Raw genomic sequence first — 13,005 nt, 5'->3', positions numbered from 1 at the left:
ACAACATTCCATTAGGATTTTGATTTAGGATAGTGTTAAGTATATATATTAATTAAATGACCCTTTATAAAAATCAGTCTTTATAATCAGATGCATGCTATAACTCTATTTATTCAGGTCTTCTTATATGTTCCTCAGTAATGTTTTGAAGTTTCTTCACCTAAGTCTCACATATATCTTCTTAAGATTATTCTTGGGTATTTTATATAATTGTTGTTATTGTCAATAGGATCTTTTTCCCCCTCAGTGTATTATGCTTATTACTGATATTGGCAATTCCTGATTCTTAGATATGTGGCTTATATGCAGAGATTGCACAATTTATTAAATTCTCATATTAGCCTTAGTTGTTTTTCAGCTGATTCCCTTACATTTTTCTAGTTATACAATCATATCATTTCTTTCACTTGTCAAATACCTATTATCTCCCATGTACCAGGCACTCTGCAAGTTGCTACAGATACAATGATCAGGATTGCTACCCGTACGGTGCCTCATATCATGATAATTTGGTCTCTTAATTTCAAGTAATTATAGTTCTTATTCCTGCTTCATTCCTAATTATGCTGTCTAGAACTTCTACAGCAGTGCTAAATAACAGCAGGGATGATGGGTATATTTGTCTTATTCTTGATTTTAATGAGAAAATCTTTAGTAGACTGCCTCAATCTTTTCTGAGTTAAGAATCTACTTTGAAAATGTGATAAAAGTTATTGGCTTTCTCTTTAGAGAAATATGCATGCATATATGCATATTTATATTAAAAATATAGTGGTGTGCATTAATTATCTGCTCTCTGAAAAGGGAAATAATGGATAAGATCACGTTTTGACATAGAAATATTCATATTTTTTATGTAGAACGAGGAAAAAGTATAAATAAATTATATATATTTGACTACTTATTATATATAAAGAGGGCCTCTGAAAATCTTGAAGACCTACATGAATAAATGAGAAAAAGTCAGACATAAAATTTACAAAAGAAGAAATTCTAATGCTAATATAAACATATAGGAAATGTCTAATCAAAAAATTCAAATTAAATAGGTGAAATGCTATTTGCTTGTGAATCACCAAAGGTCAAAAAAATAAAGACTGCTTGTTTTCAACCCAGTATCATTCTCCCTTTCTTGCTTACTAATAAAAAATATAACTTTGTGGAACAACTTAGCTAATTGGTATCTAACTAAAAACTACACTTCCTGGCCTTTTTAACAGATAACATTGGCCATGACACAATTTCAGCCAAGGAGTTTTTTTTTTAAGTAGAACTTAAAACTCCTTGGGGAGGGATGTCCATCAGGCCTATTCCTTTCTCCTTTTGTTCTTCCTCTTCTTCCTAACTGCAACTCAAGTCCCTTCCACTGGAGGGATAAGCACTCACTAAGGATGCCTGAGAGGTTCCTATTACTCATAACAAAGACTATTCTTAGCTATATGCTCAATAGCTATGAGGATTCATAAACAAATATTCTCACATATGGCGGCATGGTTGGTGGGAGCGTAAACCAATAAAACCTTTTTGGAAAACAATTTGGTAATACATATCAAGAGCTTTTAAAACATTCATATTAACAAATTATATTGGCAAGAGTGTAGGGAAACAGGCAGACTCATGTATTGCTTGTGGGAGTGTAAACAATCTTCAACATGTAATTGTTAAATGAGAAAAGTAAAGGCACATAACAGTATACAAAGTATGCTTCCAACTGAGTTAAGGGGGGGAAGAAAATATATACATGCATTTACTTGTACATGCATAAACCAAGTCTAAAAGGATATACGTGAAACTGGTAACAGTGGTTGACTCCAGGTGGGGAATTGGAAGGTTGTGGAACAGGGGTGGGAGGGAGACTTTTGACTCGGCCCTTCAAGAGTTTCATGGGAATCTATACTAAGCATATAAATAGAAACACATTTACATAGAAAAATGTTCACTCCAGATGTTATCACTAGTTGTAAAAATTTGGCAATTGGCTAAATGTTCCATATTAGAGAGGTTAGGTAAATTAGGTATATTCATGGAATAGAATATTTTGTAGCCATTAAAATACTATTTATAAATAATGGCATAGGGATATGTTTACAATGCAATATTTAAAAGGCCAGATATATTTACTTGTTTTCAACTTTTACAGTCAACTTCTAGTCAACATGGAGTATTAATTACAAGACAGTGTTAACAACCGTGACAATATAAACAAAAATGTACAGCTTATAGAAGGTTGTAGGAAGCATTAATGTACACATCTTAGACAGTAGGTAATCAAGAGAGACTGACAAAAGCCAATGGAAGGAGAAATAGAGGTTAAGATAATAAATCAAGAAATGGTAGTATAAACCCTATCATCTTGGGTTTTGGACTCAACTACCAGAAAAATGAAAATGACAATGTTGCCTCTCAAGCATGGGATTGGAAGTAGGGAAAGCAGAGGCAGACCATTGTATTTCATCCTAAACTCCTCTATAATATTTGCTACCAGATATAGACATTATTTTGACTAAAAGGTAAAAAAATTTTAAAACAGGATATATGACTGTGCTTTCAACCCTAAAAAGAAAAAGGCATAAAAAAGACTAGAAGGAAATATAGCTGTTTCTGGGTAGCAGAATCATGGGTGATTTCTTCTTTATCCTTTCCTTGATTTACTGTATTTCCCAAATTTTCTATTATGCTAAAAGCCAGAAAGTATAGGAGAAAATAAAATCATAAAAGAGGCCTGAAGGAAGAAAAAAAGAAACATGTGCTGACTGACTCACTAAGAGAACACTTCCCAGGACTGTCCTGCCTGCCCACTCCCCCAATCCTAAGCAACTACCAGAAAGGTCAAATAAGGCTGGGTGGGGACAGAAAGCCCTTTATTTCCTAGAAAACCACATGGATAAGATAATATCCAGTACCCTCTATGGCAATGCCAGTACCCTCTATGGCAGACTGTTGCAATAATGGCTCTCAATTTGTTCACATGTCATTGTATGCAAAGGAAGACGCTACAGCTCCCACACCCAAGAAATAGAATCTACTTCTCCACTTTTGGAATCAAAGCTTGGCCATGTAACTTGCCTTGACTAATAGGACAATAGAAAACAACACAGCAGAGGCTTGCAAAGTGCTCGCACATTGGGCTTATCCTCTCTTGCTCCTGGATACCCTTCTCCTACCATGTGAAAAAGCTACGGCTGACCTCCTCCTAGTGGATGAAAGATCCCATGGAGAAAGGCCCTAGCCACCCCAAATTAGGTCCCAGATATCTGAGGGAGATCTTTTTAGACCATCCAGCCCCAGGCAGTCTGGTCCAGAACTAGAATAATAGTTCAACCAATGTACAGAATCATGAGAAACAATCAACTATTGTTGTAAGACACTAAATTTTGAGTGGTTTGGCTAACTGACATACCATCCACTGTAAAAACCACCCAACCAGTGAGATGAATAAAATTGTTTAATTACCCTCTAAATTCCATATTCAACTCAACAATCATTTTTCCTTCCTTCCTCAGAGGTGGACTCTCAGCCAGTACAGGTAACAATCTAAGGAGCCTTGAGCCTTGCAGAGCTCAACAGTCAGCAGAATTTCCCTCCTTTGACAACAATATTATTACCAAAGGGCTTGGATGATGGTAGCTGAATGTTCTCAGGAGCCTTTGACTGCTTGCTGAACTCTGTTCAAGGTCTTCCTCCTTTCATCTCAAGCTATATAATATCAAAAGCAACATGCTCCATTACCTCTGGCTTTGCTGATCTGAGTGCATGAACTTTGTTTCTTATTGATCATTTTTGTTCCAGTACCTAATATGGTACCTGGCATACAGCAGACACTCATCAAATGAGTGTCTTCCTATATTAAATGTACCACCTAGCCAGTCTATCTCCTCCCCAACCGCCCCCACAGAGTTTAAGGACAAAATACCAGGTCACCTTTAGGACTCCATGGAGCATCATCTGAATTCTTCTTTTTCTTGTGTCGAGATTTCAAAGCAGGGTCATCATCATCAGACTCCAGGGAAGGGTAAACTGCAGTGAGAGGCAAAAGCAGGGTAAACTGAGATCTCATCCAGAATGGTGACAACAGAATGATACCTACCTGGGCTCCTCCCACTCCCCTACATGTGGACCCTTTACCTAATCCATACTCAACTGTAGGAATTCCTGAATATGCCACATACTTTTCATGTCTTTCTACTTTGTGCACCCTGGCTGCAAATGTTCTCCCAGCATCATCTAACTTTGATTTCACTCGCCCAACAACCATTTAAAGAGTAACTTCATGAATTAATGACCCTATAAAATTCAGCTTTAGATTCACTTCCTAAATAAGCTTTCCCTCTTCTTTTAATCTCTTTCAGATGCTTCCTCAACTCTCCATAGCATCCTGTGTATACCTCTATTGGAGTTGTTAAATAGTATTTAAGAGATGATTAGTAAATCTGCCACCTCCAATTTACTGTGAGGGCAAGGATATGTATTATCTGATTTTAAACTAAGGGAGCCAAACACAATGCAGAGTAGCTGCTCAGTAAGTGTTTGTTAAATTAATGGAAAAAGAAGTGGTTCACACATTCATGCAAAGGAAACAAAAAGACCACTTAGGCTGAACTGGGAATAAGGTTACTGGAATTGAATGATGTGAATGACAACACACACACATATATTTTATCCTAAACAAATACATACAAACACCCAGTTTTATCATATATATACAACACCTATATGATTTAATAGGAAGAAAGTCTAGAAAGGTCCTACTGATGAGGTTAAGCTCTACTGCTACTAAACCTAAAAGAAAAGCAAAATGAGAGGGAAAATTTCTTCTTAGTGAAAATTTCCTCCTAATTTTCCCATTCCTACTAATGATCAGTTTCAAACTTCTCTAGAATTCTACTTCATCAGAGAGAGGAATCCACTCTCATAGTTCCTTCCAGATGGGCCTCTCTGTAGGAAAATGAGTCTGTTTTTCAGGCCTTCTTCCTTGAGCAAACAAGTAAAACCTCTGCCTCCTGACTCATTAAATTTTAAAAAAATTTTTATTAATTGTCCGTAGAAAGAAAAGACTACTAGTAATAGAGTTGTTTGACAAAGGTTCCATCCCTATTGGCCTAATGGCTGTCAATGTTGGGTTGGTCGATTATTTCAATGAGTTTGAAAAGTTTTTTCCGCCTAAAGGAAAGAAGAAGTGTGGTATGGTAGAAAGACCTCGAGTTTCAGGATCAGACAATTACTTTGAAATTTGGACTGACACACTAGTTTTGTAGCCAAGGAGAACTTCTGTAAGTCTCACTACCTTCAACCATAAAATTGAAATAATAGATGCTATCTGCCTTGCAAAGTTCTGAGGACTGAGAGATAATAGGTATAAAGTAATATACAAAAGGAAATCTACTCTAAGGTTCATGTCTTATTCAAGATGAAATAAGATGTAGATAATAATTAATTTCAGACATTAAAAAAACACAAGTTAAAATACACATATTAAAAATATGAGGGTGGGAGGAATGATGCCCCCTCCAAAAATGATGGAATTAGCAGCTGCAAGGATCTGTTGTTCCTCCAGTGAAGCAACCATTAGGGTGTCAAAAACTTATATAATAAACTTTTGGGGGATTCTGTAATCCAATCAAAAACTTACAACAACAAAAGGAATGCTTAACAAAGAAAACACCTGCTAAATTAAGGCACTTATAGAAACTTTCAGGAAACCTCAGCTGACTGCTGAGGCAATGAAATGGATACTTCAGTGACCACACACAACAAGAACACAGTATTTGCAAAAAATCATTTGTAAAGTCATTAAGTAAATAGATAACTGTAGCTCACAATAAGCAGCAACAGTTAATCTCTAGGGAGAAAGGAAAGTATGATTTCCAGTTATCACATTATAATATTCAAAATGTCCAGGTTTGAACAAAAAATTTTATAAGGCATGCAGAGAAACAGAAAAGTATGTCCCATTTACAGAAAAAAAATTGATAAAACTTATCCATGAGTAAGCCTGGACATCAGACTTACTATACAAAGACTAAATCAATTGTCTTAAATATGATAAACAAAATAACCATGTCTCAATTTAAAAAGAGACTATCAATCAGGAAATAGAAAATATAAAAAGAAACCAAATAGAAGTTTTGGAGTTGAAAAGTACGATGGCTTGAATAAACAACTCACTAGAGGGATTCAAAAGCAGATTTTGAGTAGGCAAAGACTCAGCAAACATGAAGAAAAAATTATCTAATCTGATGAGCAGAAAGAAAGAAAAAAGAAAAATGAACAGAGGTAAAGGGACCATTGGGACACTATCAAGTTTAACCAACATATTCATATGGGAATGTCAGAAAGAGAGGAAAGCATGAAAAAGGCAGAACAACTATATGAAGATACGGTGACCAAAAACCTGCCAAGTTTTATGAAATACATGAAAATATACATCGAAGAAGCTCGACAAATTCCAAGTAGGATAATCTGAGATAGTCACACTGAGATGCATTATATTTAAGCTGTCAATAGACAAAGATACGGAAGAAGAAAATATATAACTACTTTATCAAAAAAAGACAAAGAAGAGGATCTTGAAAGCAGCAAGACAGCACAATAAAACCACCAATTTCTCATCAGAAACAATGGAGGCCAGAAGACAGTGGGATGATATATTTTAAGTGCTGAAAGAAAAAACTGTCAACCAAAAGTATATCTGGAAAAACAATTCTTCCAAAATGAAGGCAAATTAAGACATCTCAAGTAAACAAAGGCTGGGGTAGTCCATTAATAAATCTGCCATTTAAGAAATGCTAAACAAAGTCCTTCAGAGTATAGAAAAACATCAATAAAAGCAACTACAGAGGTAAATATAAAAGTCAGTATTGTTGTATTTGTGATTTCTAACTTTTTTTCTACATTATTTAAGATTCCAATGTATAAAACAGCAACCATAATAAATCTACGTCAAAAGGAGCACAATGTTTAAAGATGCAATTTGTGACAAAAATAACATACATGGGTGGGAGAGCTGTATAGAAGCACAGTCTTTGAATGCTATAGAAGCTGGATTGTATTAATTCAAACTAGATTGTTATAAAGTTAGAATGTTAGTTGTAATCCTCAGGGTAACCATTTTTGAAAACTAAAAAGCATAAAAAAGGAACTGAGTGAGTCAATTTGGTATACTATCCCAAAATATCAATTAAATATAAAAGAAAGCAGTAACTTAGGAAATGAGGAACGAAAAAATATAAAGACATATTGAAACAAATAACAAAATAGCATAGGTAAGTCCTTCCATACCAGAAATCACTTTAATTGTAAATGGTTTAAACTCACTCTTCAGGACTTCTCTGGTGGCACACTGGTTAGGAATCTGCCTGCCAATGCAGGGGATACAGGTTTGATCCCTGGTCTGGAAAGATTCCATATGCTGCAGAGTGGCTAAGATCATGCACCACAAACCGTGCACCGCAACTACTGAGCCTGCAAGTCACAGCTATTGAGCCTGCATGCTGCAACTACTGAAGCCCACACGCCTAGAGCCCATGATCTGCAACAAAATAAGCCACCACAATGAGAAGCCCACACACCACAGCGAAGAGTAGCCCCCCACTCACTGCAACTGGAAAAAGACCACACAAAGCAACAAAGACCCACTGCAGCCAATAAATAAATAAATAAAATTATAAAAAAAAAATTCACCCTCCAAAAGGCAAAGAAAGATAGAATGGATCAAAAACAGGATTCAACTATATACTACATATGAGAGATTCACATTAGGTCCAAAGAAACAACTAGTTGAAAGTGAAAGGATGGAAAAAGGTATCCCATGCAAACAGGAACCAAAAAGAGAGCTAGGGGTAGCTATACTAATATCTGGCAAAATAGAATTTAAGTACAAAATTGTTACAGGAGATAAGGAAGGGTATTACATAGTAACAAAAAGGTCATTCAACCAAGAACATATAAAGCAAATATTGACATACTTGAAAGGAGAAACAGTTCTATAATAATAGTTGGCAACTTCAATACCTTACTTTCAATAGTGAATAAGACATCCAGGTAGGAGATCAAAAAAGAAATGGAATACTTGAACAATACTTTAAGCCAACTAGACCTAACCAACAAATACAGAAAACTTCACCCCAAAACAGCAAAATATACATTTTCCTCAAGTATACATGGAATATTCTCCAGGATAGACCATAATTTAGCCTACAAGTCTCAATAATTTAAAAGAATGAAATCATATAAAGTATGTTCTCCAAAAATAATAGAATAAAACTAGGAATCAGTAATAAAACTGGAAAATTTATAAACTGGTGAAAATTAAACAATATACTCAAAAAAATCAATAGATCAGAGGAAAAAATCACAAGTTGATTTTTAAAAACTTTTGAGAGGAAGGAAAACCAAAACACAGCATACCAAAACTTACAGGATGCAGCAAAAGCAGTGCTCAGAGAGACATTTATGTGTGTAAATGTTTACAATATTAAAAAAGAAGAAAGATATCAAATCAGTAACCTAATTTTACAACTTAAGAAACTAGAAAAAGAACAAACTAAATCTGAAGCTAAGAGAAGGAAGGAAATAATAAAGATCTGAGCAGAGATGAGTGAAATAAAAAAAGAAAAACAGAATCAACAAAATCAAAACTTGGTTGCTTGAAACATAATCAACAAAACATGCAAATATTCAGCTAGACTAACAAAGAAGAAGAAAGAGAAGACAAAGATACTTGAAATGAGAAATGAAAGTGGGGACATTACTGCAAACTTTACAGAAATAAAAAGGATTATAAGAGAATACTATGAACAATTGTATGCTAACAAATTAGATATACTATACAAAATGACAAATTCCTAGAAGCACACAAATCACCTAAACTGACTGAAGAAGTGGAAAATCTGAACTCACATATATTAAGTACAGAGATTGAATCAGAAATCAAAAGGCTTCCAACAAAGAAAAGCTAAGGTTATTTGATGGTTTCACTGGTGGTTTCTCAGTTTAGTTCAGTTCAGTTAAGTCACTCAGTCCTGTCTGACTCTTTGCAACCCTATGGACTACAGCACACCAGGCTTCCCTGTCCATCACCAACTTCTGGAGCCTATTCAAACTCATGTCCATCGCATCAGTGATGCCATCCAACCATCTCATCCTCTGTCATCCCCTTCTCCTCCCGCCTTCAATCTTTCCCAGCATCAGGGTCTTTTCCAATGAGTTGGTTCTTGGCATCAGGTGGCCAAAGTATTGGAGTGTCAGCTTCAGCATCAGTCCTTCCAATGAATATTCAGGACTGATTTCCTTTAGAACTGACAGGTTGGATCTCCTTGCAGTCCAAGGGACTCTCAAGAGTCTTCTCTAACACCACAGTTCAAAAGCTTCAATTCTTCAGTGTTCAGCTTTCTTTATTTATTTATTTTTTTTTTTATTTAAAACCTTTTGTTATTTATTTTTTTTTTTAAATATTATTTTATTAGTTGGAGGCCAATCACTTTACAACATTTCAGTGGGTTTTGTCATACATTGACATGAATCAGCCATATAGTTACACGTATTCCCCATCCCGATCCCCCCTCCCACCTCCCTCCGCACCCGACTCCTCAGGGTCCTCCCAGTGCACCAGGCCCGTCTTTCATATCCATACATGACATTTAATGAAGAATTAACATCAACCCTTGTCAAACTCTTTCAAAAAACAGAAGACGAGAGAACACATGCTATCTCATTCTATGAGATCCTGATACCAAAGCCAGAAAAAGATACTACAGGAAAGGGAAACTACACATTAATATGCTTTATGAATACTGATGTAGAAATCCTCAACAAAATACTAGCAAACCAAGTTCAGCAGCCTATTAAAATGATTACATGCTATGACCAAGGGGGATTTATCCCAGGAACACAAGAGTGGTTCAACATAAGAAAATCAATCAAACAACCTAAATGTCCATCAATAGACAAATGGATAAAGAAAATGTGATACACACACATACACACAAATGAATGAATATTACTCAACCAAAAAAAGAAGGAAATCCTACCATATGTGAACTGAAGAGCATTATGCTAAGTGAAATAAGTCATAGAGAGAAAGGCAAATAATATATGATCTTGCTTATATGTGGAACCTGAAAAAGAAAGCCCAAAGTCATAGAAAAAGAGATCAGATTTGTGGTTACCAGCAGCAGCAGGTGAGGAGTAGGGGAATTGGATGAAGGTGGTCAAAGGCACAAATATTCAGTTATAAATAAATAATGTATAAAGTAACTTCAGACCAAGGAAAATTAGCAGGGATGAAAAGGGATAGAAAAGATGGTAAACATGACAAGAAAACATAGCAATCTTCAAATGGGGATGCACCTAACATCAGAGCTTCCAACTGTACAAAGCAAAAACTGATGGAACTAAAAGGGTAAACAGATAAATTCTCAATTATTCTTGGAGACTTCAACACATCTCTCTCAGTAATCAAGAAAATAAGTAGATGAAAAATTAGCAAAGATATAGATTATCACTAATCAACATGATTAAACTGAAACTGATAGAATATTCAATCCAACAGTAGCAGAATATACATTCTTCTCAAGTTCATAACACAAAATTATCAAGATAGACTAAATCTCATGTGAAAAAACCAAATCTTAATAAATTTTAAGTGAAACCAAAAACTGGTCTTTGAAAAGACCAAATTGATAAGATGACAGCAAGAATGACAATAAAATTACTAACATTAAGAATAAAAATGAAAAAAAAAACATCAAATTAAAAATATCACTAAAGACCTTATGGACACTAAAAGGATAATAGAGGAAAACTACAAACAACTCTATGCTCATAAGTTCTACAACTTAACTAAAATGGACCAATTCCTTGAATACCACAAACTATCAAAATTTACCCAAGACAAAATAGAAAATCTGAATAATTTTATATCTACCAAAGAAAATAAATCCATAGTTAAAACCTGAAAAGAAATTCCTAGGCCTGGGTGGTTTCACTCAAAAATTCTACTAAGCAATTTTTAAAACCCACTAATTCTATATTATCTTTTCTAGAAAATAGAGGAGGAACATTTCCCAACTCATTCTTTGAGGCCAGCACTGATTGCCCTGATACCAAAACTAAAATATAAGAAAAAATTTATAGATCAATATCCCTCATGAACAAAGACACAAAAATCCTCAGTGATATACTAGTAAATCAAATCCAATAATATATAAAAAGAATAACACATCATTAGCAATTAAGGTCTATCTGTGATTTCAATTCTGTGATATTTGAAAATCAATCAATGTAACCTATGATAGTAACAGATTAAAGGAATAAAACAACATGATTATATACATTGGTGGAATAAAAACACAAAAATTCAACACCCATTCATTAAAAAAAAAACTCAGCAAAAAAGGAATGGAAGTGAACTTCCTTACCTTGATAACCTATACAGATAACATCATAATACTGAAAAGATGATTTCTCCCTTAAATTGGAAACAAGGCAAGGGTGTTAGTTCACTCTCACCACATTGTGCTTGAAAATCCTAGCCAAAACAAAAAGGCAAGAAGGAAAACAAAGATTGGAAAGAAAGGAATAAAACTGTCCCTACTTGCACATGACATGATCACAATCATCTAGACAAAGAATATACCAAAAAAGAAGCTATGACAAACCTAGACAGCGTATTAAAAAGCAGAGACATCACTTTGCCAACAAAGGTTTGAATAGTTAAAGCTATGGTTTTTCCAGTAGTCATGTATGGATGTGAGAGTTGGACCATTAAGAAGGCTGAGCACCAAAGAACTGATGCTTTCAAATTGTGCTGGAGAAGACTCTTGAGAGTCCCCTGGACTGCAAGGAGATCAAACCAGTCAATCCTAAAGGAAATCAACCCTGAATATTCACTGAAAGGGCTGATGCTGAAGCTGAAGTTCCAATACTTTAGACACCTGATGTGAAGAACCAACTCATTGGAAAATACCCTGATGTTGGGAAAGATTGAGGGCAGGAGAAGAAGGGGGTGACAGAGAATGAGATGGTTGGATGGCATCACCGATTCAATGGATGTGACTCTCAGCAAACTCCAGGAGATAGTGAAGGATGAGGAATCATTTTGAAATTTTTCAAAGAGTAAATATGGAGGAACATATGCACACAAATTAGAAGATTCAATATATCTAAGGTGACAATTCTCTTGCAGTTCTTGTGTAAAATGTTTCGGTGGTCCCTCAAAGAGTTAAACACAAAATTACCATAGGACTGAGTAATTCTACTCCTGGGTATATGTCCAAAAGAAATGAAAACATGTGTCCACACAGAAACATGCACACAAACATCTACAGCAGCGTTATTCATAACAGCCAAATGGTGGAAATAACCCAAATGCCTACCTGAAGATGAATGGATAAACAAACGTAGTATATCCATACAATGAAACACTACTCAACCATAAAAAGGAACAAAACACTGATATGTCCTATAACTTGGATAAACCTTAAAAACATTATGGTAAGTGAAAGAAGCCAGACATAAAAGATCATATACTATATGATATATCCCTAATAGGCAAATCCACATGGACAGAAAGCAGATTAGTGGTTACCAGGGGATGAGATGAGTAGGGACATGGGACACAATTATTTAATGGATCCAGGGTATTTTTCTGAGGCCATGAAAATATATTGGAAACAGAGGGAGGCTGTGGTTGCACCACACTGTGAATGCACTAAATATCACTGAATTGTAAACTTTAAAATGTTCATAATTATATATTTTATGTTTAATTATATATATATATATATATATATGTTTAGCTATATATTTCACCTTGATAAAAAATAAAGATCACAATTCTCTCTGAATTGATCTATATAGTTAACATAATTCCAACCAAAATCCTAGCAGAAATTGTTGTAGATTCAGACAAACTGACTCTTAAATTTTATGGAAAGACAAAATTGAAGATGTCATATTACTTGATTTTAAGAATTACTATAGGGCTTCCCTGGTGGTCTAGTGGTT

General features: G+C 34.9%; 1 protein-coding gene across 5 annotated transcripts in view; it reads right to left on the bottom strand.

Annotated features, from left to right (window-relative positions):
- The window catches only part of PHF8 (PHD finger protein 8), a 99,804-nt gene that overhangs the window by 14,748 nt on the left and 72,051 nt on the right, over nt 1–13,005 (bottom strand). For all 5 annotated transcript variants that reach the window (XM_065915390.1, XM_065915392.1, XM_065915391.1 and 2 more), the window contains one exon: nt 3,922–4,017. In XM_065915390.1, coding sequence (XP_065771462.1) covers nt 3,922–4,017 — 96 coding nt within the window. The remainder of the gene's footprint in view (nt 1–3,921; nt 4,018–13,005) is intronic.

The sequence above is a fragment of the Muntiacus reevesi genome, chromosome X, assembly GCF_963930625.1.
Source record: "Muntiacus reevesi chromosome X, mMunRee1.1, whole genome shotgun sequence".
Classification (NCBI taxonomy): Eukaryota; Metazoa; Chordata; class Mammalia; order Artiodactyla; family Cervidae; genus Muntiacus; species Muntiacus reevesi.
Note: the sequence above shows the minus strand (reverse complement) of the source record. Positions and strands in the feature narration are given on the sequence as shown.